A 26779-nucleotide genomic window follows, 5' to 3' on the forward strand; every position below is an offset into this window, starting at 1 on the left:
AGACGACTTTTTCGTTAGCATCGCCTTGAAGAAAAGGAGCTGGTAGGTCGATTAGAACAACCTTAAAAAACGCTGAAGCTGGAACTGCAAGCAGTACTGTCATAGACTGAAACCTAATTGCTGGACTACACAAATGAAAATCATAAACACACTCAAAATGCAAAACGGTTTGATCAGCATCGCAGGTCTTTGCAAAATCTCTTCTTGGTGGACATATCTTTGAGCACCCGACGACTGCAAACAGGCTTGTTTCGCGTGGGGAAATCAATTTAATCATAGATATTTCCATCATCCAATTCTTGAAGTTCTCAATGGCAATCTCCTGGTTGAATTTATCTTCGGAAGTTGGATCATCATTGATAACGGCAAGAAAAGCCGCGGCAAACCGGTGCAAAGACGTTGTTCAAACCCAGTTTCTTCAATCATTTGCAAAAATCATAGTTTTGTATTCAATCTTAAAGACCTTTTCTTTGGTATTCATTCTGTTTCGATGCAGCTGCTGTGGATTAGATTCAGGAAGAGTGTGGTATCGCCTGCACCTTCATTGATGTCGGTCCAGCAATTCAATTCATTGATTTTACTGATTGTCATTGAGGTCATCTGTGTCTTCAACATTTAAGAGAATGCAATGATACGCCTCGTTCCCACTGCATATAATTTGTTGAAATATCGTCTGAAGTAATTGATTCTGTGACATCTTTTCATTAGGACCGGAGGACAAGTAATTCCCCACCAATCCAGCAGTATCAGGGGTAACTCTATCAGCCGGTAGAGATGCAATATTACCGGCAGCTGTGGGTGAATCGTTAAATGAAAGTAAGGTGTCATGCACGCAACAGAAGGATCTGACAACCACCTCTTTTAATCATCGATGAACTGGCTGTGAACTTTTTGACCATCGATCTTGCCATCGTAGCCACTGAGCGTACTTGGGATACCTAATTTTCTTTACCGGAATTGATTTAGTTTTAAAGCGAAAGCACCACATCTTAGGGGCTTCAGCAACTCTTCGTGGATTTTTTTCAAAAATGTTCAATACAAATGGATTTCAGCGGAGAACCTTCAGTGGTGCCAATCAAGAAAGTCCACTAGACAGTTCTCCTTACAGTTTCGATGTGAAATGATGCGGGAAACATATGTTCAATAAAAAGGTTTCGTTCTGTTGTTGTGAGAACAGATTTCCTTTGGTGGGCAACCTAGTTTTAAAGTGACTCGAAAGGAACGGACTTCTCATTCCTTATCGTGTCATCTACCCGGAGATGTTTAAACTGGTTGAATGGGAACTAGTTTTTAAATTGGACAATCTAGTCACTGCTTGCCAATAACCGATTTATAAGAGTAGTGAAATATATTACCCAGGCCACAGCCAATCATCTTTCAACAATCAGATTTTCAACATCAAACCTTATGTAGTTTTGACCGCTGAGAACGAAAAGACGACCTTCATCTAAGGCGACAACAACCATTTGGCAAATGGTACCAACAAGATGAAAGGCAAATGAAGCAGTGTGACATGTTTTTGTTGAGATGAATTTAAATTTGATCGGCATCAGTTCACTACACGAGCTACACTATAATCCACAAACAGAAAAGAATTCTTGAGTAATGGCTATACCATTGACGAGAATCTCACCTTCATCGTCAAAACACTCATCGGAATTTTTGTAGACAACGGAACAGAACAAGGGCCAACGAAAAAGTCATATTGCCATGCAGCCGTTGTTATACAGGCCACTACAGCAATCAGATAATGACAATCATTTTTCAATGGAAATCACTGATGATTTCCGTACCGTCTGAGATTTCGGCCCATCCTTCAACATCAAATGCCTGTATTGACCTTAAAGGTAGTTCCACTTTTCAGCAGCTCTGCACTGCTAATATTGTAGTCAATATCTTTTGTGTCACTAATACCAGCTATGTGACATGCTTAAGAGGTGGACTGGTTTCACCAATTAACGTTAAGGCATACATGTTGGGAACTGCAGCGGTGTTATTGAACCGTATAGAGTTGAGCGTCAGCTTCACAGATACATTCTCCGACCAAGCAAAGGGAAACACTTCCGCTTTGGAGGCACGCAGATCAGAAGACCTGCAAAAAAGAGGGGCCCTGCGCAGAATGAAAATCAAGCGGCTCGTGGTGCCAAACACCCAGTAGCTTGATGGTTTCTGCGGAGACGTGGAAACATCTCATTTTCTACCCAATCGATTGTTGAAAGCGTCCGTATTAACAAGGACAAACATTTGATATGTTGAACAGGCAGTACGATTGTAATCAGCAATAATTGTCCAATTCAATTGCAACACCAGATATATCATTGTCACAGTGTTGGAATTCGTAAGAGCTGATTCGGTGTAATTAGGATCAAAAAGAAAATCAGCATAGACATTTGTGCCGTCCAGAAGCAAATTGTAAAGCTTTAAAGCATTGCAATAAAGAATCTTCAAGGGAATAGTAATATTAAATGTATTTAATGATCTGGTCCTGCATTTATTACCAATAATGACCTGTTCTTAATAATTAAGGCTTCAAAACAAATACTGCCCTAATGGATTTTCAAGTTGAAATGTACTTGAAAACCTTGGGCCGATTTTCAAGTGCCGCTTCTATTGTGTGCCTCGCCAAAAACATCATTCAGTCTTTGGGCAATGGCCCCTGGTTAGCTCCTGTGCAGCTCTGTGATCAATCTTAGTTCCATTTCAAGGGGTTGACAATCTTTTCAGTTGCTTCATTTCAATGTACTTCCACGCCCTGATTATTGTTCAGGCATTCGCTACAACAGGTTACGAACCACATTCTCATTGTTTGCTGCTAAACTCAGACAGACTGAAGAATCCTACTGCCAGTATTATTTGGACTTCAGCGATGACTCTCAAAGCTGCTGAGCTTGCTTTTTCATTGAACCTCTTCTCTAAGGAAATTTTATTATTTTTCCTGATGTTCATTCACCGAATATTATGGTTGATTCTGCTTCCAATTGTCATATATTGGGTAGTGGCAAGTTAGTTCCTGCGGTATTGGCGAAGTTCTAGACAATCCGTGAACGGCCGTCAAGTATTAGATACGTTGCCGAAGATTAGTTTCGCTAGTAAACGTTATGCAGCTAATTACATGACCAGATGACCTACCTCTAGTTAGGCGCGAAATGCGTTAACAAAACAACAGGATTCCAATAAACTTTTCAACGAATTGTTGTGCAAATATTTTGAAGAGCAAGAAAGAAGAAAAACTAGCCGGCTCTTTTTATCCTCCGTTTGGTTGAGACACCTCCCATGCTGATTGCGGTATTGCTTAGTTGGCACATCTTCACAAAATCACTTCCACCGATAGAGATGCTTTGGTGAAACGTTTTGCTCTTGACCCATTTAATGTTCGCTCATGATCAACTCCATTGGACTCGGTTTGTTCGGAACCGTTGACGAGCCCAAAATGGATGAGAACGAGGTCCAATTAATGTTGCAAAAGTAAAATATGTCTGGTCAGGGCTTGGTACGGCACCATTTATTGCTGGTTCACCAATTCCAACCCAAGCGTCTGCTGCTGTAGCTGCGGCAGATGCATGAAAAGATGATCACCCATTATTTGCTTGGTGGGCAAAGCTTAGCTCAAGCTGATGTTAAACTTCACTAGCTGATCTTCTGCTGGTGAACGTTCCCAAAATTTTAAAGATCACGCTGGTTGTCTCACCCACCAAACCCAACTGACTGTTGATATTGGCTTTATTGGTGAAATTATCGATAATGTGAATGCCATTGGTACTTTTGATGCTCGGGATTGGTGGATCACTGCAAGCCGTTCTCTCCGCTCTTCAAGTTGGGAAAACCATTTCAATATGAACAGCTACAATTTAACGACCGTAACTATCATTCGATTGTGATGCTGCTCATTCGAATAGTGGGTCAGCTGGTAAGACCGCCATTGGAGGAGAATATCGATGTTCCGATGCCCCATCCGCTGCAGCGTGATTTTTCAAAAATTTATATCATCTTTTGACTAATGCGCGCAAGGCTGATACAACTGAATAAGGCACAGACTATGCCACTTCCGCTGCTGGTAGCTCAATCTGTGAACTTTGTGACATAGTAAAATAGACCAACATTATTTATATTCAATCCAAAAGACAACCCACGGCTGCTCTTGATATACATTGTAATGATATTCGTAGCAGTGTGCCAGTTGTTGCGGTGTATTCGACTTGTAAATTTATCTCACTGGTGTTCTATGCCCAGAATATTTTGTTGCTTCGTCGACGACAGCACGGTCGCAAGCCGTCGTCAGTATTGTTTATTATATTAATGTTTCTCAATGATATTGGATATGACTGTTGTATTTGTTTGATTGAATAACGACGTTTCATCCTTGCCGTTGAAAACCTCTTGATAAACTAAGAAAGGCAAGTATGATATGTCGGTTACTATAAGTCTCACCAAATTGGTGTCGCCGAGCGTTGGCCAACATCAATCATGAGTTAAGCCTGGAAACGGGTAGGTGAATCTAGTGTAGACGAATACCTCTTGAATGAACTTTTGATAAGTTGAACGACTTTAATGAATTTCACTAAAAAAAGCAGGAGGCCTTTTTGACGACGTCCTATGAGGTTTTATATAAAAGAAAATCGAATCCTGTTTGGTCAACGATAGTTGAATGTTCTGCTTATTTCACGGTCGCTTAACAAATCAGGTGAAGAAAATCACGTGTGATGGAAGCTCTTTGGGCTCTTGTCGACGACGACATGATTTAAATAACCTACAATATGAGCTGTTCCATCCTCAGCTGTGCTGCTCTCGGTTCGTCTTGTAATATTGAAGAATCCAAATTTTGTGTTTTCGATCCATCGGTTACTGGCTTGTTACTAACCAGTGTACGCAGCTCCGCAATTATAATCATGGCTGCCCAGATTGAAAAAAGGAAATCTGTTCACTGCGATCAGTCGTATAGTTTAAGAATCATCAAGTGTCTTGGACGATACATCTAGATATTTATCCGACAAAGGTGACAAATATATTGAATGATTTTCAGACAACGAAAAGAATAATGTGATCATTCCAAAGAATTAAATTCAAGTGAATTTGTTGCGTCGACAGACGACAACGGCGATGTTGCTAATAATAGCACCGCCGGTTAATATGAGAAGGAGCTGCTTTCTTCAATCGGTATAGGTCGTTATCAACATGATGATGACATTATTAATGCACTTCACTGCTCTTAAAATGATTCAACGAAAGGAATTGGGTAAAGGTCTCCTCTGGCTCATTTGGCCGCTTCTATTGGGGGTGGTGCGATTAACACACATTCCCCAAAGCCAATCTAGAATGGAGGGTGTCAATGAAGGCGCCGCGCAATAGATCAACTCTATAGCTCCCGCCTTCCAGATCTTCCCCGGGAGAAAGACCTGATTGCTGTCGCTGCCTAGTTTTGATTGACGCCACCGCAAACCTCCAAAATTGACGAAGCCACACTGAGTCGGCAAAGTTCGTTTCGGCTTAAATCGAGTGAATCTGCTGAAGTACTTTGTGCAACCTCTTTGTCTTAACATGCTGCAGTGCCTCTTCCTGGTGCTGCATGATAATCATTGATGGATTATGAAATGGATGTACGTACAACATTCCTTGGAGGAGCTCTTGAAGATTATTTATTCATTAAAATATTTTAGATGTTTTAATGGTGAAACGGCTGTGGAAATCTTAGAGATGCGAAAATCATTTTCAATGCTGCAAGAATCACCCCATTGATGGTAGATAATAAGGGTAACGGATTGTCGTTGATTGGCATTAAAACCGCGGCAGCGCAACGTCGTGCAAAACATCGTTCAAAGTAAATTCATTACTGCATGCCGTGATTATGCAAAGATGTTTTTACTTATGCCGAAGAATCAGATCTCTCCAACAAGCTGGTCAAATCCTATTCCAGTCCACAGCGCAAAGCCAATATATTGCACAAATTCTGTGCCGTTTTTTGCTGTTTAATTTGGCGTAATTAACGGTGGTATTTCAGTATTAAAGGAGACCTGGGAAGGAACCATTGATCTAAAGTTGACAATGAATGACTTCTCTCTGGCAGGCTACACCAATGATGAATAACCCGTGCTTCACGCTACTTAGAGCAGATGAATTTTTGTTAGGTAATCAATGTCATTCGTTTTGAATTCAATTCTTGGAAAAAAAGTTATTACTGCAAATTCGATTTTGAGATATCACTGGATTTGTTGTTGGGTTGGATGGTCGATGTGCCGTTGCGCCCCGCACGTTCCATCTAGGTCGTCGTAAAAAGCTGGTGAGAAACGTGATCCGAAATAGATAATCCGTTAATTACCAAGCTGCTTCTTCAGTTCAATAATGTGACAACGAAACGAATCATTAAACAGCTGACTCTCCGCATCGACAATCAGTCGTGCTCATAAGTTTTTCATTAAACAAGAAGCGTGTTGCTGGAAGTGGAAGAAGCAAGCTTTGGGCGGTTTGTTGACTAGAGAAGTTGACTACATTCTACTCACTAAAGCAGTCTCAATGGCTCTATCCCAATGCTGGACTTTGACAATATTGAAACGATTTTTCTAGATCAAATGTCTAATATGAGAAAACTCTCATTTCAACTTTGCTAACCATCACACCACTCACAGAAGCACCAGCCATTGTTCCTTGACGTATCATTTTATGAAAGGGTTGTCCATTCCTGCATATTTTTCTGCAGCAGTGGATACTAATAGAAGTGCTGTTGACATGTTCACCAAGGCAGCTAAGATACCGATGCTATTACATCGCGATGATTTTCTTCAATCATTCAATTGTTCAACTATCACGTTAGGCGATGACAGCATTTTGGCTCAATATGACCGTCTTTTGTTCTTTGATTTTGTGGTGGATGTGCTGCAGTCTAGACATTTGTTTGTTTGGCTGACCGGGGTAAATTCACTTTTACAATGGTTGCAATTTCGTTGCATTCCTCCGTTTTGCTTCATTTACAAAACACATTTGGGGGGATTCTAAAGCGCATGCATTTTGGTACGATATTCGTATTTTTGAGTTTCGATAATATTTTATTCGTGGTTGTCGATTGATTCCATATAGGAGTATAAGATTGTAGTATGAACAGTGGCGCGGAAACAAGTATATCTGCCAAACCAAATGAGCTAAACAATTCAAGCAGGCGAACTACTAAACTGGCCGGTTAACAATCCTGACCGACACCGTGGAAGAACTACCAGAGCCTCATTCATTGAGAACATTGAAGGCCCTTCTTACTGCAACAGACTTACCGGTATATCAAGAAAACCTATTTTCCCTACCCCAAATTGTTGTCTTCAGCCAGGCCCTGTTTGAAATGCGAGCTTGTTCCACTGCGCCGATGAGCCGATCCCTGGAGACTATATTTCTAACACACAATTCGTAACCGATCGGACAGCGCCACCCTTCATGTGGAGGTTCTCTAAAATGTTCGACCAGATCGTGCCGCTCTTCTACGATCTGGCTACCGGGCATGGATGGCCGTTGCAAGCTTCCCAAATGTTCATCACTGGGTTTTCTCTTTCAGTCACTGAACTGATCCAGTGAGGCTTTGTGCACTTTACCACTTCCTTATAACACCCTGGCCATCTCAATTTCATTATCCATTTGTTTCAACGTTTCTAAACCTGGATACATTATGTTGGATCTGCTTCAACATGCTAACATCCAGATTTCAAATGCTCGCAAGCAAGTGTCGGAAAATATTTTAGATGGTGCTATTCTTACCAGTTGGGGTTACCGCCTTTAATCGGAAAGCTGCTCAGCTTAGTCCGTTACTTGAAGCATTTACAAGAGAATGTGATTGTGGCAGATGATGATGATTGTGACATAAGTGAAATTCCTTTGCCATTCCTCTGCATTAGGTTGGTTAGTCACCGATTGGGTAATGCTGCTTTGAAACAGGTGCTATATAGCAGGTGCAAAGGCCGTCCAGTACTACTTAATACGCAACTCTTTTCGGTGCTAGTGCCGTTGAATTTCTTACCAATATCTGCAAAGTGCCCACACCTAAAAAGTGGCGAAATAATATATTTATGAAAAGTTACTACCGTTAATTTCTTCACGAATTCATTTACAAGACCATCATTGACAAGCATGCTAATTCTGTAGCAGCCATTTTGTGCGCTACTACCGATTGATGCTCTTCCAATGATAAATGCGACCCTACACCACTTAGAGACTGCTATAAACTTTGATTCACCGATGCCTTCGTTCTGATCAATGATTCTTGTAATGATGAATTTGCTGGTAGCGCGCGGTAAACAGCCTTAGTGACTGTCCGTAGCTAACACCTCAAGCTGCAAATGCAAAAATGATTGAGATGACATCGATGTCACCACAACCGACATATCACCCGAGAGCAAATGCCACCACCACCAGGTCGTGCTGGATCATCAATTCCAGCAGATTGTTGGCGGGAGCGGCAATTCAGGATGGCTACTAAACAAAGCTGTAGGTGCTTATTTGCCGGTTAAAAAGAACTAGTAATCTAATTTACAACTGTGGGCTCTTCTATTTTGTTTCCGGGGTCGCCAAACGGTTTGGGACAACCGGGATTGAGTAAAGACATTAACTCATCATTGGGAGTACACAGCTCCTACTGCTGCCATTATGGATAATATCAATCCAATTGGCACTGAGTTGATAGTCACCAGTGAATGTTTAGAAAATGTTTATTACGCTCGCCATACTGCATTTTTCATCTCATTCTAAGTGGCTACAAATACAGTGCCATGGATTTCTTAGACAAATCATTTGACTATTGGAACTGTTTTCCGTCTTTAAGTCTTTTGATGGTGAATTTGCTGGTGACGCAGGTTCAACAACGTAAGTCTCTTCTGGAAAGGAATCATTCCAATAGCCAGACCGCAAAAATATGACATGCAATCACCGTTGCAAATCAGGCATTTGGCTGGAGGGTATTTGACCCCACGGCCATCTCGTGCTAGTTCATCACTTTCGGCCAATGGCCCAGCTGCTGTGGCTGACTTGAATCCCCCCTCCAAAGGTGATCAGTCGCACCTTGACTCTCCCTTGAATGTAACTGGAATGCTGACGATGATTAATAAACTGCTCGGTTTTGTGCTTGGCTCTTACTAACAGCCTTGAGCTAACGGTGAATGTTTTTGCCACTTCATTCTTGATCTGGGTCACACTGCTGTGCTAAGTGAGACTATAAAAGACATTAAAGGTTTTGGTACTGCGACTCTCTTCAACGGTTGATCATTACAATTTGTCTACTAGGCGGCTGATGGTGCTGATTGATTTTCAATCGGAGCTGCTAGAATTCGGGCTGTTCCGATTCTATTACAAATCATTGACTTCATTTACCTGATCTTTACAAATTCTTATTTTGCGCCTGATGTTCCATAACTGATTTCAATGTGAACTGCTAAGATTCAAGGTGCGCCGTTTCAATTAAAAATCTTTGTTTTTATTTAACTGATCAATCCCTTGTAGGAGGCCGGCTCACAAATATTATGAATGTTGTTTTGCCTCGTTGGCGGTTGAAGTACGTAGCACAGATTCTATCAAGGTCAATGTAATGCAGGTGAAGCTGTTACTAGAGAAATGTGAAAATCCCAGAGTGTTTCTGCTGGTGGCTAATCAAGATCAGATTCAAGTCCCATGGAAAAACGTCCACAACAAATATTACGCCGTCCACATGACTCCCCACTGCCGCGGTTGATGTCTTTGTTGTTGATACTGTTACCCCATTGCCAGTTGCTGCTGCTGATGAGAGTCGTTATCCGCTCATCATTGTTGAGAATTATTGAAGATATGTTACTGCCCCACTAAATGTTAGCCGGTCACTAGCAGTTGACAGGTTCCTATATTATATCATATTCACGCCACTACTATTGGATAAAACGGTTTGTACGGTCAGCTTTGACAAACGGATGTCATCGAAGCGGTTCAAACATTATCCTACTCAGAATAAATCAAACATGAATCGTCAAATTCTTATTAATGTGATCAAAATGAGGTTGCTCAACGCTGGCAAAGACGATAGTGAGACTAACCAAGACGACGTTCATTGACGGAACATTTCCCCATCACGTGTGGAATGTAGCGGAGATGTATTCAGGGTTTTTGATGAGCTTGATTTCTACTCAACAAGGCGTTAGGGCGACTACTCCGTTTCAATTATTTCGAAGAAAAACGTACAAAGCTAGTTGTTTGATAGAATTTTCATTTGCCGGTTACGGAATGACACCGAAAAGAGCCTGGCAAATGCAGCTAGGTGAAACATGTATGGTTTGTGGTCCTGTAAACTTATCTGCAGCCTTCTTGCGAGTACTTCCTGCTGATTTGATTGAATCATTTGTTTTCAATGGTGGAAGATCGGCTGCTATTAATTCAACATTTCCAACAGCAGTTAATGAGACACTAATTGCTGTTTATGTTATGGGGAAATTGTGTTCATGTCAATCAAACACAAACGAGTCACTGAAGCAATTGCTTCAGACGATGCATGAATGCCTACATTCAATGACGAGCATGTATATGAAGACATCATCTCAGATGCTGGCAAGAAAGATGGTTTCAATCAAGATCAATTAGACTAACAGAAATCAGATGCATCAACTTATCATCATGATTCAGCTGCTGTTGTTATCCCTGGTTGTGAGTCTGATAGAAACCAACCTGCTGAAACCAAAAGAAATTGTGAATAGATTCTTGATGACATCGAAGATGAATTGAAGTTGTTTCGAAATGTTTCAAATGGTTCTTCTTAAAGCTGGCCTCCTTTGACATAGTTCGCTCCTGCTCCTAATCAGGTACCTCCGTTAAACGAAATCCTGCGGACCCAATCTGCAGACTCAGGTGTCGATCGGAATTTCGCGCAATCTCTGAGAGCAATACTTTTCAATCATATAATATTCTTGCGGAAACCAGACTTTTTGGCTTTTGTTGGGTGTTCACAATGAAATGAGCAGCGACAGATTAATCTGGTAATTAGTGAGCATCCGCCAACCGGTTTTCTCACCTTAAAGGGGTTCATTATCCTGAACGATTTAGTCGATTAACTTGTAATGAAAGCATCCTTAACTGATTTGCAGTTGCTGGATTATTGCCATTGAAGGATTCTAAAATAAATTTGACAAATGCGGGTTCAACCGTGATATCAACGCCGATATCAGCAAGGAACAACAGCCTAGTGTTGTGAATCGTGAATTTCTTCTCATAGCTTGCAAGATACGGAAATCAATTAGTGGAGTCAATCAATTTTCTTTTTGTTGGTCGACGCAGATGCGTAATGTCCCCCCCCCCCCAATTGATGGTGTTCCAAAACGCTTGAGCTGAGGAAAGTGTCATTTAACGTGCGATGTACTAAGAACACTGTACGATTCAGTTGTATGTGGAAGCTCATTATATTGCTGCATCATGACAGGCGATGGTGAACGTAGTCTAAACATATTGCAGTTCATTGATGAATATGGTAGATGTTCAAATTGAAGATCTTTGACTGATTGATCAACGTCCTCTTGAACTTGATGTTGCTCAAAATAAAGAGTCCATTTCGGTACCTATGCAGCCCTCCGTCAATATGAAGGTTCGACAGTTTAAGAAAAAATAATATTCGATCGCTGAGTACGTCAATGATGATCATCCCATCGAAGGTGCAAATTGAAACGGATGGCGCGTAGATAGATGTTGATGGGTCATCATTTCACAGATCAATTTTTGGAACGTTGCATTTCGCTGCAAAACGGTTAAGCTATGATTTTGCAATTGCCGTTGGAAGACTTTGCTAATCATTCTGCGCTATGCCAGATCCGCTTATGCCGTGAAGAAAGGTGGGCTAAATATTAAAGCTGCACTTCTCTAACTGGTCAATATGGAACAGTTTCATCAGCCGACTTATTTGGGTACGCCGAGTGTTTTTGTGCTGAGGCCATGGGTGATGGTTAATCAGTTGGTGCACATATTCTCTTCATTAATGGAATGCCAGTTAGTTGCAACTCAAAAAGCGGGCTTCTGTGGGGTTACAGAGCTGCCATGATAATTCGTCTCACGTTCCGAGCGATTGAAAATATCACTGTTCTAAACTGAGGGTTAATAGTATATTCTGGTCGATATCTTCGTCATTCCGCTGTCCATTTTTATAATAATTTGGTTCTTAACTTGATTGACCATTGGAGGAGTCACATTAGCAGCAGTTATTTTTCAATCAGGTATCACTTGGTAAAACAGTTGTGCAATGTTCATTTCACGATTGCAAAAATTGATACTAAAGGTAACGTGGCTGATATGTCGAATGAAATGCAAAGCGTGCCAGTCTTAGAACGTTTCACTATATTGCTTAAATGATTGAATGTTTGTCATTTCTGGTTATGTCATTTACTTGAATTTTGATTCAACTGATTATAATTCTTTGTTTGATTTTTTGTCGGCTGTGGTAGAATACTGTCAAGATGTGATTCAATGAATCTACAAATATCATTTCTACAAGGGTTACAATTTGATTCCATCACCGGTTTTCCTTTGAATTAGCAAAACTTCTAATTCAGTTCGATAAAGTAGTGGTTATTGCAATTGATTCGGTTATTTCTTTTTCTCAGGTTCTTGTTTTCTTGTTTAGAGTTTAGTTTAATAACGGGGTCCATGAGTGCAGCAGAATCAATTGCTCAGCAAGATGTCTTTTGGCAAACGAACCACGTATGTAACTGGCAGGGTAACGTTGTTTGCCCACAAAGCAACATCTTTCTAATGCCTGACTGCTCGAGGGGTTAGAAAAGCATCCGTAGTAGCAGGCACATCTTACAAATTCAAAATCACCAGCTTTATTCACCACGAGATGGTGTCTTTTAGTACGTCCACCTTCTGTTTTGAACTGTCTCCACGGTCCCTGTGAGCTGATTGTTCGAGAGCTTGTCTGCCTCTCATTCCAGGTAACTGCTGGGCGAACGAGGGTAATCGTTTCTGGTTTTCTTCGCTGATCGACCACTTTGACTGGTTCGTTTGAGGTGGGGTTCTTCGATAAACTGGCGCTCCTTTAATTATCCCGGATGTCTACAATTGGTCGGTCGGCGTCTGTCCGCGCCTGCTCCAGTGACGCCCAGTGATTTAAAGCAGTTGCATCGAAATGGCTGACGATCTGTTCTTTGTTTTTCTTTCTCATATCGTTTTGACGCTGTATAGATTCTCATGAAGTTGCTTCAACACATCAAGAAGTATATAAGTAAATAAAGCAAAGATGTTATCGGCAGCGCTTCATATGTTGCGAGCCACCTTTATGAGTATACTCGCTTGCCCGATGTATGTCACCGGTCTGCTTTAGTGACGCTGAATGATCCAACTCACTCCCTTGTCAAAATCGGTAATTGTTTCTACTACATCGATGCTGTGGGCAGTCCATGGTAATATATTAAATCAAAAGAAGGATATAAAATGAAATCCGTAGAGGTGATACCACAGCACGTTTATACTTATTCCCATTAAATCAAAAAGATTCATCCAATCAGATCAATGAGAAACAGCAGGGGACCAGATTTAGAAATTTTTTAGATCTCCAAAGACGACCACCCAATATAATTCATTGACGGGTGAGGAAGCGGGGTCGTTTCGATGTTCTGGCTTTCAGTTGCACTAGCATACTGATGTGACATTAGAAGCAGTCAGCCGTGTAGATTTTGATTGCTTTGTGTTCCAAGAGCGCTACCTGGCCGGTTCCCAAGTTACCCTGCTCCTTTACTTGCGATCAACCATTTTTCTCTGCCGCTGATAATTGTATAATTATGTACATTTCAATAAAGTTCAACGATGAGAAGGAATAATTTGATAAGATCAGCAAAAAATTAACACATCAATTCTCAAAGAATGTACTTCGTAATTCCACATTAAGTACTTTGCAGATGGATAAGAAAATCAGTGATATAATAAACTGAAAATCGTTGTTGAATATTAATACAACTTTCATTGAACGAAATGTATATCAATACTGTGGCTTGTCCTATCAAAAACGGAAACATACTGTGACAATTGGATAAAGCGAAAACGACGTCAACAACAACCAAAAAGCTTACCTCAATTCAATCATTGAAGCAAATCTTTGAAATAATGGATCACAGGAGCGCTTAGCGCCTTGGTCATCATTTGGGCAACTTTACATGAAGTGTCAACTTTGGTAAAAGGAGAGAAACATTGCGCCTCCATATTATAAAGTGATTGCTAAGCAAAATATTCTTGCAGCTTTAGTGTATAGTGGGATGGTTGGCCAACTGGAAAGCTAATGTGTGGTCTCAACAAATAATTGGTTTAGCAACATTTGTATCAATATAATTGAAGAGCTCCTTTCGGAACGCAGCATCCTTGACCGATTAGGTGAGTGAAATGTATTCTGGTTTAAAACTCAGGGAAAATGCTGAAGCTTACTTCTGCGAGTACCAACTAACTAGATTGCAATTAACATTGGACGTGTAGTCACCAACTGATGTTGGTTCAGAAATATCACCAGACCAATCACTGTCATACTATGCAACTAAATCAACTAAACAGGATACATTGTAATGCACAGTTAATCGATTGGGGTTGAAATGCATTAACATTTTTATGCCGCAACTTAAAATGATCATCTTTGTGCATCCAAGATATTGACTGACTAACAATATTGCTAATGCAAAGTCATTTACTTAACAATCTGTTTTGAGAAGCAACGATGAACCAATTGAACGGTAAGGTGAAGCTCCTTCAATATCTATCTCAGAGCTGTCTGATTCAAGTAACACCGTCTATGTGCTACACTTAATTGGTGTGGCTCGCAACTGACAATCATCCATTTCGATCTGTTGAACCATCTGTTTCACCAAGATCTATATATATACGAATCTAGTGTCAATGTTTTCACCCACTTCGAGAGCAAACATTCACCAAACACTACTGCAAAATTTTTCATTGTTATCAATGGTCGATCATATGAACTTGCCAGCTGACAATTGATTCAGAGAAATCCGCATTGTAAAAATCATCCACAAAATATTTTAGCATGCAGTCGTGATCCATATTGAAGTATATACTTCACCAGGTTCAGCTGAATCTCTTTGAAACCCCAACAATTGGAGAGCAATTACCACTTTGTGGTGTCTACAAATAAGAGATGGATTGAATCAATATATGGATTAGGTAACAATCACACTTTCGAAGGATACAATGAATTGACAAATTCTGGTGGCTGTTTCGTGCATCTGTCATCGATGATATGATGTTCGAAGAATGCAGAGGTGGCATTATCTTGATGATCCATGAATGACTTAGATACTGAAACAGCACTGAAAGCTTTAACGCTTCAAATCTGATTGCTGGATTACGAGTATCAAAGTGAACTGTATTTACAAGCTGACAAACCAATTAAAGAACAAATCTGGATTTGCAAAATCTGCAGTTGGTGCTAATTTCATTCTATACACCGACAAACAGCAACTAGGAGCTTTGGGATTGGATGAAGAACTTACAGGTAAGTATTGAGTTGAAGCATTTCATCAGACGATGAATATCAAACTACTTTTCAAAGTTGATAAGCAGGATTTGGATTACTAGTATTACTGGTAATATGGAACTGCCAAATATATCACAGGAAAGAGGTGATTAATGGTGGTTCGCAAATCAATCGTGATCAATTCAAGGAGATCATCAATGATATGAACATCCATTAAATAAGCTGCTTTGGTTGTAGCAAGCATGTCTTTCTCATGCTTGGCATCAGCATTTCCATCAGCAACTTGATCATCTTCATCAGCGGTTGAAAAAAATTATTTTGAATCTAATTCGTTGGTCTCGACACAAGAAGTTTCTTTCTCTTCTGACCCAATCCATTTAGCATTGGTAGCGTTAGCCAGATCTCCCTTATAACACTAGCGCGAATCAGTGTATTTTCACAAGCAGATATAATTGGTTATATATTGGTCACAAATCATGAATTTTCGTAATGTCGATTGATATCATGAAAGAGGCAAAAGCAAATCACAGCAAGACAGCTGCTACTTAGATCTTACACAGTGTATTGTTTCATGCCGATTTCGTAGCCAGCAAAACTACAAATGACAATTGTATCGCTTTACTGGCTTTGCCAAATCAGTTTGGTAGTCACGGCATAGCAGCAGCTCAACAATCCGTCAACATAGAAGCAGTTGATGGTCTTTCATAAAATAATTTACCGCACAAAGTCGTAATACCCTCTTGCTTTGTGGGAATCAAGTCCCTCCAAATCACTGCAGACATCACAATTTCATTACAAAAATAATCAGCAATATTTCCTTCATTTACCATTGTTTTGGCCATTTTGATGACTGCCCGTATCACTTGAGTAGGGACCTTCTTCGGTTGAGACTGATGAAGAAATGACAATTCAGTGTTGGATCCTTCAGCTTCACCTGAACCGTTCAACAAGTTGGATGCAAACTTTTTGTCATCTCATACGGAATGAACCACTTTTTCAATTAATCGTTGAGTGTTGTTAATATAATATACCTACCTTGGCCATAACAAATCATTGGGTTGGAATTGCAGCAAGAACGACAATGTTTCCACAATCATTAACAACAGCAAGAATGTGACGACTCTGTTCAAGAGCAACAAAAGCGATTGGCCTTAATAATATCCACAGGAAGAAATCATATAGCAGCGGAGGCAGGTTTTCTTGACGGCTTAATAATAATTTAGATTACTTTTCTTTTGAAACCGCACTGACAAGCTTTAACCGGCGGGACAAGAGTGCCTTGCTTTTTTGCATCATCTCTTACAAAGTCTCATCTGGATGATTTAAAGATGGAGGCCAAATTCAAATAACTAACGCCACAGCATTTCTGGTATCAATAGATTGATCAACTGCACACGCTGCTCTATTTCCTGCTAATCCATTATGAATATATAGCAAATCATTTTTGAATGAGCCCGAGATTTTTTTCATTTGTAGCAGCAACATTTAAATATGTTTTTGGGTATCGCGAGCGTATTAAACATTCGCGGATAATTAAGAAAGTGGATGTTTGAAAGCACCAATACTTTTGACCAGAACGATAGTGTCACCAATACCAGCAATGTGACATCATTGATCTGATGAATCCATCAACCAATCAGTGTTAGCACAAATTTTTTGGCAATCAGCAGCATCAGAGTGGATTCCATTTGAATTCAAAACAATCATTCAAGCTATTTTTGGCGAGGAAGAAAACTGCGACTGATCTGTTTCGGTGGCATCCTAAACCCCCACTGCATCAGAATGATTACGGGCAATTGACGATCCAGCAGAAAGTGGCCGTGGCGCAAATCACTTACTAGCGAGCTGAATCATTTGATAACAACAATGGAATAGCATTTGCTGTTCTTTAGGCTTTTTGAATGATTGATTACCAGCAGAGGCTTCCGCCGTTCAACCTGGGCTGTCAGCAAGTAGATCATCACGGAGGATCTCGGAGAAATCTTTTGCAGCAGTAAATTTCATTCTGCAAGAATCAGTGAATAGTGCAAGAACCCAGTCAGCGTAAGTGGTGTCCCAACGAAGAGGAGGAACGAACATAGTAGCAACTTTATTATCACCGTAAATCTTTGAAGTGTCCAAATGACCCGACCAATCTTTATTTTTTAATCTTTCTTTTGGCATATAGTATTTCGCCATTTTCCGCAATGAATTTCTTTGAATAAAACGACCGTAACTTAAAGCCCAATAGAATTATGTCATCTCCCACCTTAATATATTATTGACCACTATTCTAGCCATTTTATGGCACTTCTTTTATTGCAGCAGGATAAATGACCCCAGTAACCAAGGAATGGCAAATCTGATTCAATCCATCCGAGCTATATCTGAATCAGCATCATCAACCAGAATTACAATTTCTGCGATGTGGGCGTGAATCGACTGACCAAAGTAAACTGCTATCAAATTCGACTCCGAAGCCCTATTGGCGAAGCTGGCGGCGTCAATTTGTTCCGCTGATTCTTGGCAGCAAACGATTTTGTCTTGGCGGATATCATGTTGAAGGGTATCCATCCTAATATATTAAAAGACAACTAGTATAACCCAAAAAGGAGAAAAGTAGAAATTGCGGGCCCTAACTATAGAAAACTGAACTATATAAATGATTTTAGCGGGAGCAGACCAGTGACAAGCACTGACACCGGATTTCGACACCGTGGAGGCTGGAAACAATCACCTAAAATATTATTGTGGAATCCGTTCAACCGGTAATGACTCCCATTGCGAATGTCTACCGACACCAAAAAGAGAGGCAAATAATTGCAGCTAAAATTATTGTTTGGGGTTTACTGCTGACATTCAACACTGATTCTTTTGGTCCGTCCGTTCGGGACTTTATGGATAGAAATGTCAATTTGGCAAGTGATCTAGATTCAGATGACGCTTTGATTCGATTGTATTGCATTTCCCGCGCAACAGTTCTTGCTGAATCTGCTCCTGGTGAAAGGAAAAAGGTGCTTTACAATGGAGTGTAAGGCGGCCAATAACTAGTTGGCTTCAAGAAGCTGTATGGTACGATACGCGCTGAAGATCTTTTAATATTGCCAGGTTAATTACTTGAGGTCTGCGGCGACATATCTTATGAAATAACAGAGATTGAAAAACCCTCTATAGTGAAGTTCTTGCAGTATCTATATGTTCTACAAAACTGATTAACTTGGTGGAGTTTTCTATGCGGCATCAGTTTTTGATAATACTTACGCTGAAAAACCTCTTACTTAATTGACTGTGCGTCACACAATTAAATATATTCATGATAATGATTTGGTCTACATTCCTGTTAATGATGCAACGCCTGCCAGTGCAAGTTCAACCGCTGTTCCTTTTTTTGGTAAGGATTTATTGACGAAACCCAAACTAATCAGATTGACGTACTCTCATTCTCAGAAAAACTTTCAGCTAACAAGTCAGTGGATTGCGCCACGGCCAGTTTAGGTCGGGCAGTCAAAATCGGCCGGTTTTCTTGATGCTGTGGCCGTTCTAGAAGGTCTCCAAGCTCACCTGTCACTGCTTATTTCGTTGTCAAAACTATCCAGCACGCTCATTTTCAATTTAAATCAGGTCCATTTTGATTTTGCTGCCCCCAACATATTGATGCTAATGCTGATTGCTTCAGCGACCTGACTTCTCATTCATGGCTTATTACAATGGTTGGACACACTATCACTCACGTGCAATGTTTTGGTGCTGTCGTCATTTAATTTTTAAATCCTTACAGATTGTTCTTCCTGCTGACTATGGTCTAAGCATAATCTCAATGTCGGCCGCTAAGCAGATAACAGCTTGCATTTTATTCAAAAATAATACTCTTAATTTGAAAGGTGCATTGAGAGGAAAAAGAGCAGCTTCAGGATTGCAAGAGGGTCTCGTCGCCCTAACTGCTGCTCAGATAATTACTTCAACAGGGCATGGAAGATTAGGCCATGCAGGAGACGCTGCTGAGAATAAGATAGCCAATTTCGGTGGTAATTCTGTTGCTGCTGGTTCAACATGTAAATCTTGTGACAAAAACCAGCAAATAATGATATTAATACCCTATCTAAAAAATGGCCACTTCATTTACTCGATCTGTTGTTGTTGATATTGTTCGGCCAACGCCAGTTATTGCTGTCGACGGTAGCTGTTATTTCTTCGCATTTGCTGATAATTACTACAAATATGTTGTTGCTGCTCTATTTGTTACGCGATCGTTACCTCATCTCAGGTTTGTTAATTAGCATAAACTAGCTTAATCCATAATGCAAAACCCAGTTATTATAGTAAGATCTCTTAACGAATCTGCATCCAAGGTGCTCAAAACCTGTTCTCATTCAAATAGAATCAGACATGATTGGTTAGATCTTAGAGAGTCTCAGGAAAAAAGTTTTGCTAAACAAAGCCGAGGAAAAGTCAAGAGAAAGACCAAAGCAATGCTAATTGAAGCAAATGTTGTCGATTATCTGGAGAATGAAGCTGTGAAGTGTAGAGATAACTGGTTGAACTTGAATTGCACACCACATGATGGTCATTTTTTGTCGCTTCATGAATCATTATATAAGGCAAGATCAACTACCGTTATGTTCAAGGTGAGTAGATGAGAACAATGCCATCGTTACTACACAAATGAGGGTGTCAACGTTTGGAGGAACTGCTCTCATTCGGCCCTTTGCTGTCTACGACATCGATAAAAAGGCTTACATTGCGTAGACTTCTCATAACAGCCGTCCTGTTGGCCGTTCCTCCGGTCTGTTTGATGAAACCAAATCTGCTTCTAAACATCCATGAATTGCTGCAATTAGATCAGCGGGTCCGTCTGCTGCTGCAGTGAGACCGATTGCTGCTGCTTCAATGGCCGGAACCTGCCTGACACGACAATGAATATGATATTACAACTGCAGTTGCTTCATACTATGCATCAAACGATAACTTCAGTCACAATGATGCTTAGATTCACATCTGTTCTCAAGAAAATGAAGGACCTAATGTCGATGACAATAAAACTGCTTCAAAGAATGAAGTTGCATCCACTGATGATCATGAAGAAGTTGCTGATGGCAGCACTGATGAATACTCTGTTAACAATCGACATGGTGTAGCCAAAAGAGATCGTCAAGAACAACCTATTGAGTTTCAATATTTAGTCAATGAAAATACTAATTCCAGAAATGACGTTGAAGACAGATTTCATGTGGCATACATTGCTACCGCCGGATTGCCTCTACGACTGCCATGACAATTCGTCGTATTCTATTGTGGAAATCCTTTTGTTAATCAGAGATTAACGCATTGCCTATCAATAGTGTTTTCATGTTGGATGATTTTTCATTCGAAAATGACCCTGTTGTTGTCGTTAGATCGTTTCAAAGAGTTTAGCGCAAACAACTCATTTTGGAAAATACTCCGACTGGGTAACCATGAATTGCCTCAATATTATGCAATTGATTGTTCTAAAATTTTCAGTGAACTAATTGGCTAGGAGAATGTTAGAGTCCTCCTTGCGATCGCGGCATTGATGATATACAAGGATCTTCAAATTGATGATGCACAGCATATCGTTATGGTGATATGGGGGCTGTAATTTACAAGAGGCAACCTCCTAGGTGTGTTAAAGTTGAAAATTCTCACAGACTTTTGAAGTTACTCAAATCCTCCTATGGACTCCATCAATCCTTTTTTTGTTACAAGATAACAATCCTAAGTTCTTTCTAATTGTTTGCTTTTCAAAGACCCTCAACTGATCCTGGTCTGTTCTATTCCTCATCAAAAATTCACTACTTCTTGATCAAATTATACAAGGACATTCTGACATTTTCCTGAGCATCGGAAGCAATTGTGAAGCTGGTTAAATCATATGGCTGTTTAATGTTGAGAATGAAGTCTTTCGCAGCGGTTCGGGGTGGTAATTTTGCACTTAGTTCTCCTGAAAGTAACCACCGTTTTTGGGCATCAACCAACACCCATGTCATAGTGAATGCTGAACGTCAGTAGAGTCGTGAGTTCTACTCAGACGCTACACGAATGGGTTTCAACCCCTACATGATGCTACGCAAATTCAGGTGGCTCTCTGTTAGCTGCCGCTGAGTTTTCTCACCGCAAGTCAATTGTTGCATCCATGATTTTCGCGGGAAATTCTTTATGCTATGCTGATGAATATCGGTCTGATCACTCTGTGGATAACATGTTTTAGCATGCAAGATCCACCTCTGTGATGCTGAAAGGCGGCCTTCATAATTGAACTCATATCTATTAAGAGCTGATTAGGAAAGTAGTTCATCTAATAAGTGTTGTTGAACTCACTGACAGCGGTTGGGCCGCAAAGATTAGTCATCAAAAAATGGTGGTACAAATGTTCCTGAATTATGAGAGACAGCTACTTGAAACTGAAAACAGCAGCTTCAGTGGCATTGCTGACATCCAATGCTGAATTCATTTTCTTCACTGAGGCAGTCAAAGATGCTGTGCTGCAGATTCTGATATTCAAATATGTTCGAACAAATGTTTATAAACCAATTATTTGTTGTGATAGCAAATTTGCTATGGTCCTGCTGAGACCTCGCACCAATCACAGAAACTCCAAACATGTTTGAATCAGGTACGGATTTAGAAAGGAAATGTAACATGCTGTTTATATTCCTGCATCAGTCGACACGTAGTGAAATGTTGCTGATATCTTGATTAAAAAAATTTGTGCTCCACTGCTCAAATATCTCAATCAATTGCATTGATAATTCAATAGTTCGTAGTATTTGTTTTGTTGTTTACGTGGTTTTGATTTATCTGACTTTTAGTGATCGTTGAAATTTTTATTGGCCATACTTCAGAATTGTTTTCGTCTGATTGACAACCAGTGGTGATATGACTTCCGCGACAGTTACATGATGATTGATTCACTGGCGCATTTTTTAGATTTACAAAATATTCATTTGATATTATCATGTACTTTTGTTTGTCATCTGATTGGTCTAATCCTGGCTTTTCCAAATTCATTTATTTTTGTTTGCATTCACTTCTAAATCGGAGTCCAAGAGTGACGCTTCATCAGTAGATAAGATAAATGGGTGTTGGCGAGCAAACGAATAGGCCAAACAACGAACTGGCCAGGTAACTACCTTAAAGTGAGTTCATTCGGATAGCTTTGGTTGAGTTTCAAACCCACTTCACCGTGACTGTGAGCATATCGCTGACGAGCTTAACACTCACCCTCATCTGGCAGCTGCTCGGCCAACGCGAAAAGTCTTCGGCAGGTTCGCCAATGTGTCTCACTACATTGATAATATCGCTCCACGTATGGATATTGAATTAATGGAGGCACTTACGAATTCCCAGCATGTCTACAATCAGTTATTGGTGTCTTCTCACCGCTCTGGTCTTGTGAAAATCTGCGATCCAACACAATTCCTTACGATAAAGTTGAACATCTATTTTTCGCTACTATTTTTAATATACATTTTTACATTAATAATCTATCATTCATTGTGGACGACAGCATGTTGGGCCAAAACGTTGATTAAGCAGTCAAACACTAGGAAAGATATGCCACTAACGTCAATTTGCCGCGGAACCCAATCATCACTGAATCGAACTTGAAAATTGATGACATATTTTCATGCAACTCAATGCTATCGATTTCAATTAGCATGTTGTATCGCTTAATCAGTATTGGTGGAACACGCGGAGGAGTCTCCCCTAGCATAAACATTTGATCCATGATTATAACGGGGGTCAACTTAGATCCCAAATTCCGATTGATATTTTGTGCAACAATAGGTTCAACATATCAATTCAGAACTTCACCAAGATTTTTTATTTTGAGAACTGAACTGAGCTATAGTTTGACCAGCTTGACCATTTTATATCACAAGCAGGCAAGAATATGATCATCGCATTGGAATCGAACTGTGCTGTGATCTATTAAATTTGACGAATAAAACACAACATCCTTAGCTGAAACGCCTTGCAACACAAAAGGCTGGCGAGCAATTAACGTTTTGTTGTACTCTTTGAGTAAAGTTTTTTTGAGCCCATAAATTGATTTGTGTGAATTCCAATGTTTCACAGGATCCTTAGCACTAACAAATAATGGAGGTGGTATCATGTAAAGTTCTGTCTCCATATCACCATAAATGAATACCGTTGTCACATCCCTTGGACCATCCTTGAATGGCTTTGGTGCTGCGCAAGAGCAAGAAATCTAACTCTTTCGTACGCGATTACAGGTCTATATCATTCACAATAATCAATCACATCAAGTTAAGAGAACCCTGGAGCAAGCATTCTGGCCTTTGGGAAGTCACCTGATGCCTCTCACTATCATGTAGAGAGCAGAAAGAGTATTATTGCAAAAACCTTCAACCGGTGGGAAGGTGATGTTATCATGCGCTGCCTCAATCTGTCATTAGCAGGCCACTGACCAGAATGGATCTGCAAGCTTTCGCTCTTCAGTCGTTGCAGCAAAGTGGTCACTTGAGATGTGGGTCATCAGAAAGCAGTCAATATTTGAATTTGTTGACTCTTTTGTAAACTATCTAATTTCAATTTCAATGTCACTAAGATTGTCTGAGCAAACTGATTTTGTTGCAGTAACCTCGTCCCAATTACATTTAGTACCACAACTGGCATCAGCAACTTGATCACTTTTATCCGCGAAAGCAGCAGATTTCGCAGAATTCAATTATGGACTCTTGACACCACTTCACTTTTCATCGTCTGAGCTGATGTCAAACTTTTCTTGATGTTCATTGGTGATTACTTTTAATCTTTCGTCTACAGCAATTTACTTGGTTTTTTTTTGTCATTAATGACGGTGGACTGATTTGCTCTTATTACACCCGTCACAATGAAAGTCGGCGAGTCGAACACCATTCTTGATGGTTCGATGACCGCAAAGTTGAATCGGTAAATTTAAATACCAAATTATTCAAGGCACCAAAACCCCAGACAGCAACGAACCTGTTAGGAGCTTTGTGAACTCGGTAGCCCTTTCTAATAATCTCATTGGCAACGAATCACACAGCAGTGTTGTACCACTTAACTTCACTAGCTTGATTCGCTTGGGGTTCAAAGCATAAACAGTGCATCAAACCTCCATCATCACAGCAGTAGTTGATTTTCCTATTTACAGCTTTTCAATACGTATAGACAGCTGACCGCCATGGTTTTTGGGAATCAATTTCAACGAAAATACTTCGCTCATCACCGCCTTATCTTACAAATAAGCACAAACACTATTTTCAAATTACGTTGCTTTGAAATTGGTGAACACAGTGATTTGCCAACATTCAGTAACCAGTTGTTGAACTGTGTCAGAAGAGTCTGACATTTCATCATTGATTCCTTGCGATTTACAAAACATTCTTGAGTAGGTTGGTAGTAAACATGTTTTCTAAAATAACTGTATGAACCGCTTTATCGAATTGTAATTGAGCTCATTTAATATAGTATTCGAAACAGCAACAGGGACGGATGAAATCGGAACTGCAGCGGCAGCATCATTTAGAGCGTAGTCATCAGCAATTGAAAGACAAAATCGTTTCACATGTGCAGCAACAACTGGTACTAGCCCAATTGTATCAAGAAGAAGTAGAACAAGAGCAGCCACGGCCTGCGATATAGACCACTTATTAGTGTTTTTGGGTGTCTTTTCTCAGTGACAGGGCCGGCTTTTTGATCAGGAAGCAGCAGGAATCGCAATCATTTTGTGTCATCGTTTAGATCTCTCTTACCTGGTTGACCAGATGGATGATCCAATTTTGCAGTAGTTTACCCAAAAGCAGGTGGGGCAACAAGGTATTCATATAATTATGATGCTGCTCTCTTTCGAGCTGATACTCAGTGCATCAGTGCATGTAATTATTCATAGGTCCGTCAATTGAGTAAGAGCACTTTCAGCAAATTTGGTGCCTAAAAGAAGAACGGCCTACAAATTAGCTCCAACTTGCTCAGTATCGTAGACCTTAAAAACCATTTCAATGGCATTCATTAAAAAATTGAAAGTGATGTTAGTCATTGGATAATATATCTTGACACCAACCGCAAATCATGAATTGGATATAATAGCAACAACTCTACACCGATGTTTCCACACAAAGTCTTCAAGATACCTGATAGATGACTGCCATACAACCCCCAATTAACCACTTTTTCAATATCAACAGGTGAGTAGCCCGCAACTGAAGTAAGACACATGGAATCCAAACCAATCATTACTTTCACTGAATTAATATTATCAGCAAAATTATAATTTGTTGATAAAAAGTTGAACCAATAGCCTGAAGTGAGCAGCCTTGATGCCAAAGACCGCAGGCCAAATAGTAATGTTAGCAGCATCTAATAGTTACTGTGATTCTTGCCAGCCAAAATAGTCCACTTGGTTAATAATTGGCTGTGGCGATTTCTTAAATATATACTAAGGAGAAGCAGTATATAAGACGAATCAACGTAGAGTACATCGCAGCTGGTGTCAATAGTGAGCTGGTTAGATCACAGAGCGTCATGTGAACAGACCGGTGACAGACACCCTGGAACGAAATGTGTACAACCGAGTCTCTCACAACATTTTCACCACTGCTTATGCTGCAATCAACAACTCCAATATAAACTCTAACGCTTTTCAAGAATGAAACATTGAGAATATGTGGTAGTAATTAAATGAATTGAAAAAGCAAGCACTTTATAATACCAACTTATTCACTGTGGCAATGAAACTGAAAACCAATAAACCAATGTGATTTTAACCGAACTCGAAATAGTATAACTACACTCAGTAACTGATTGAATTACAATAGTGTAAGATAACCGGCAACAAACCATACAAGCATCGATAACCGGATTAAACAAGAACAAAGTAATTAACCGAACTAAAATTGACAACTACTTAGTCAATAAAGAAAATCATTGAGATACTTTATAACTGCAGCGATCAGCATCTTACTGATCATATCTGCCTCATTACTCTTAAAATCTTCTCTTGTAAAAGTGAAAGCAATAATGCACAACAGTTTAGTAATGTGACACCTGATTGAAATATGCTTAAAGTATCTGTGATTGGTGAGATCGGCAGCCATTTTAATAAAACAACTGTTACGTCAATAAGCAATTGATTCATCAATATCAGTACCAATACAATTGAAAGTCTGCATTTTACTCACGGCATCTTTGACTGATTCCGTGTGAGAAATATATTTGGCATCGCAGATCAGTAAGCCGACCGATGCCTGCTATTTGCACCTACTAGTAACGAGCTTTTTAGTAATCAGGAACAGATCACCACCAACAGGTTTTCCATCACCATCGTTTTTAGCCCAGTCCCTCCCAGAG

At 40.0% G+C, this 26779-nt stretch overlaps 1 protein-coding gene across 1 annotated transcript; it reads left to right on the forward strand.

Moving 5' to 3' along the window:
* Window positions 1-1028: 1028 nt before the first annotated feature.
* ASCRUDRAFT_7978 (uncharacterized protein) lies at window positions 1029-20836 on the forward strand (the record flags this gene model as incomplete). The annotated part of the gene is made up of 6 exons (XM_020194421.1): window positions 1029-1115; window positions 9942-10037; window positions 19203-19476; window positions 19745-20049; window positions 20412-20651; window positions 20741-20836. The coding sequence occupies 6 exons, from the start codon at window positions 1029-1031 to the stop codon at window positions 20834-20836; spliced, it is 1098 nt and encodes a 365-aa protein (XP_020047312.1).
* Between the last annotated feature and the right edge of the window lie 5943 nt (window positions 20837-26779).

The sequence above is a fragment of the Ascoidea rubescens genome (genome assembly GCF_001661345.1).
Source record: "Ascoidea rubescens DSM 1968 unplaced genomic scaffold ASCRUscaffold_6, whole genome shotgun sequence".
NCBI classification, from domain to species: domain Eukaryota; kingdom Fungi; phylum Ascomycota; class Saccharomycetes; order Ascoideales; family Ascoideaceae; genus Ascoidea; species Ascoidea rubescens.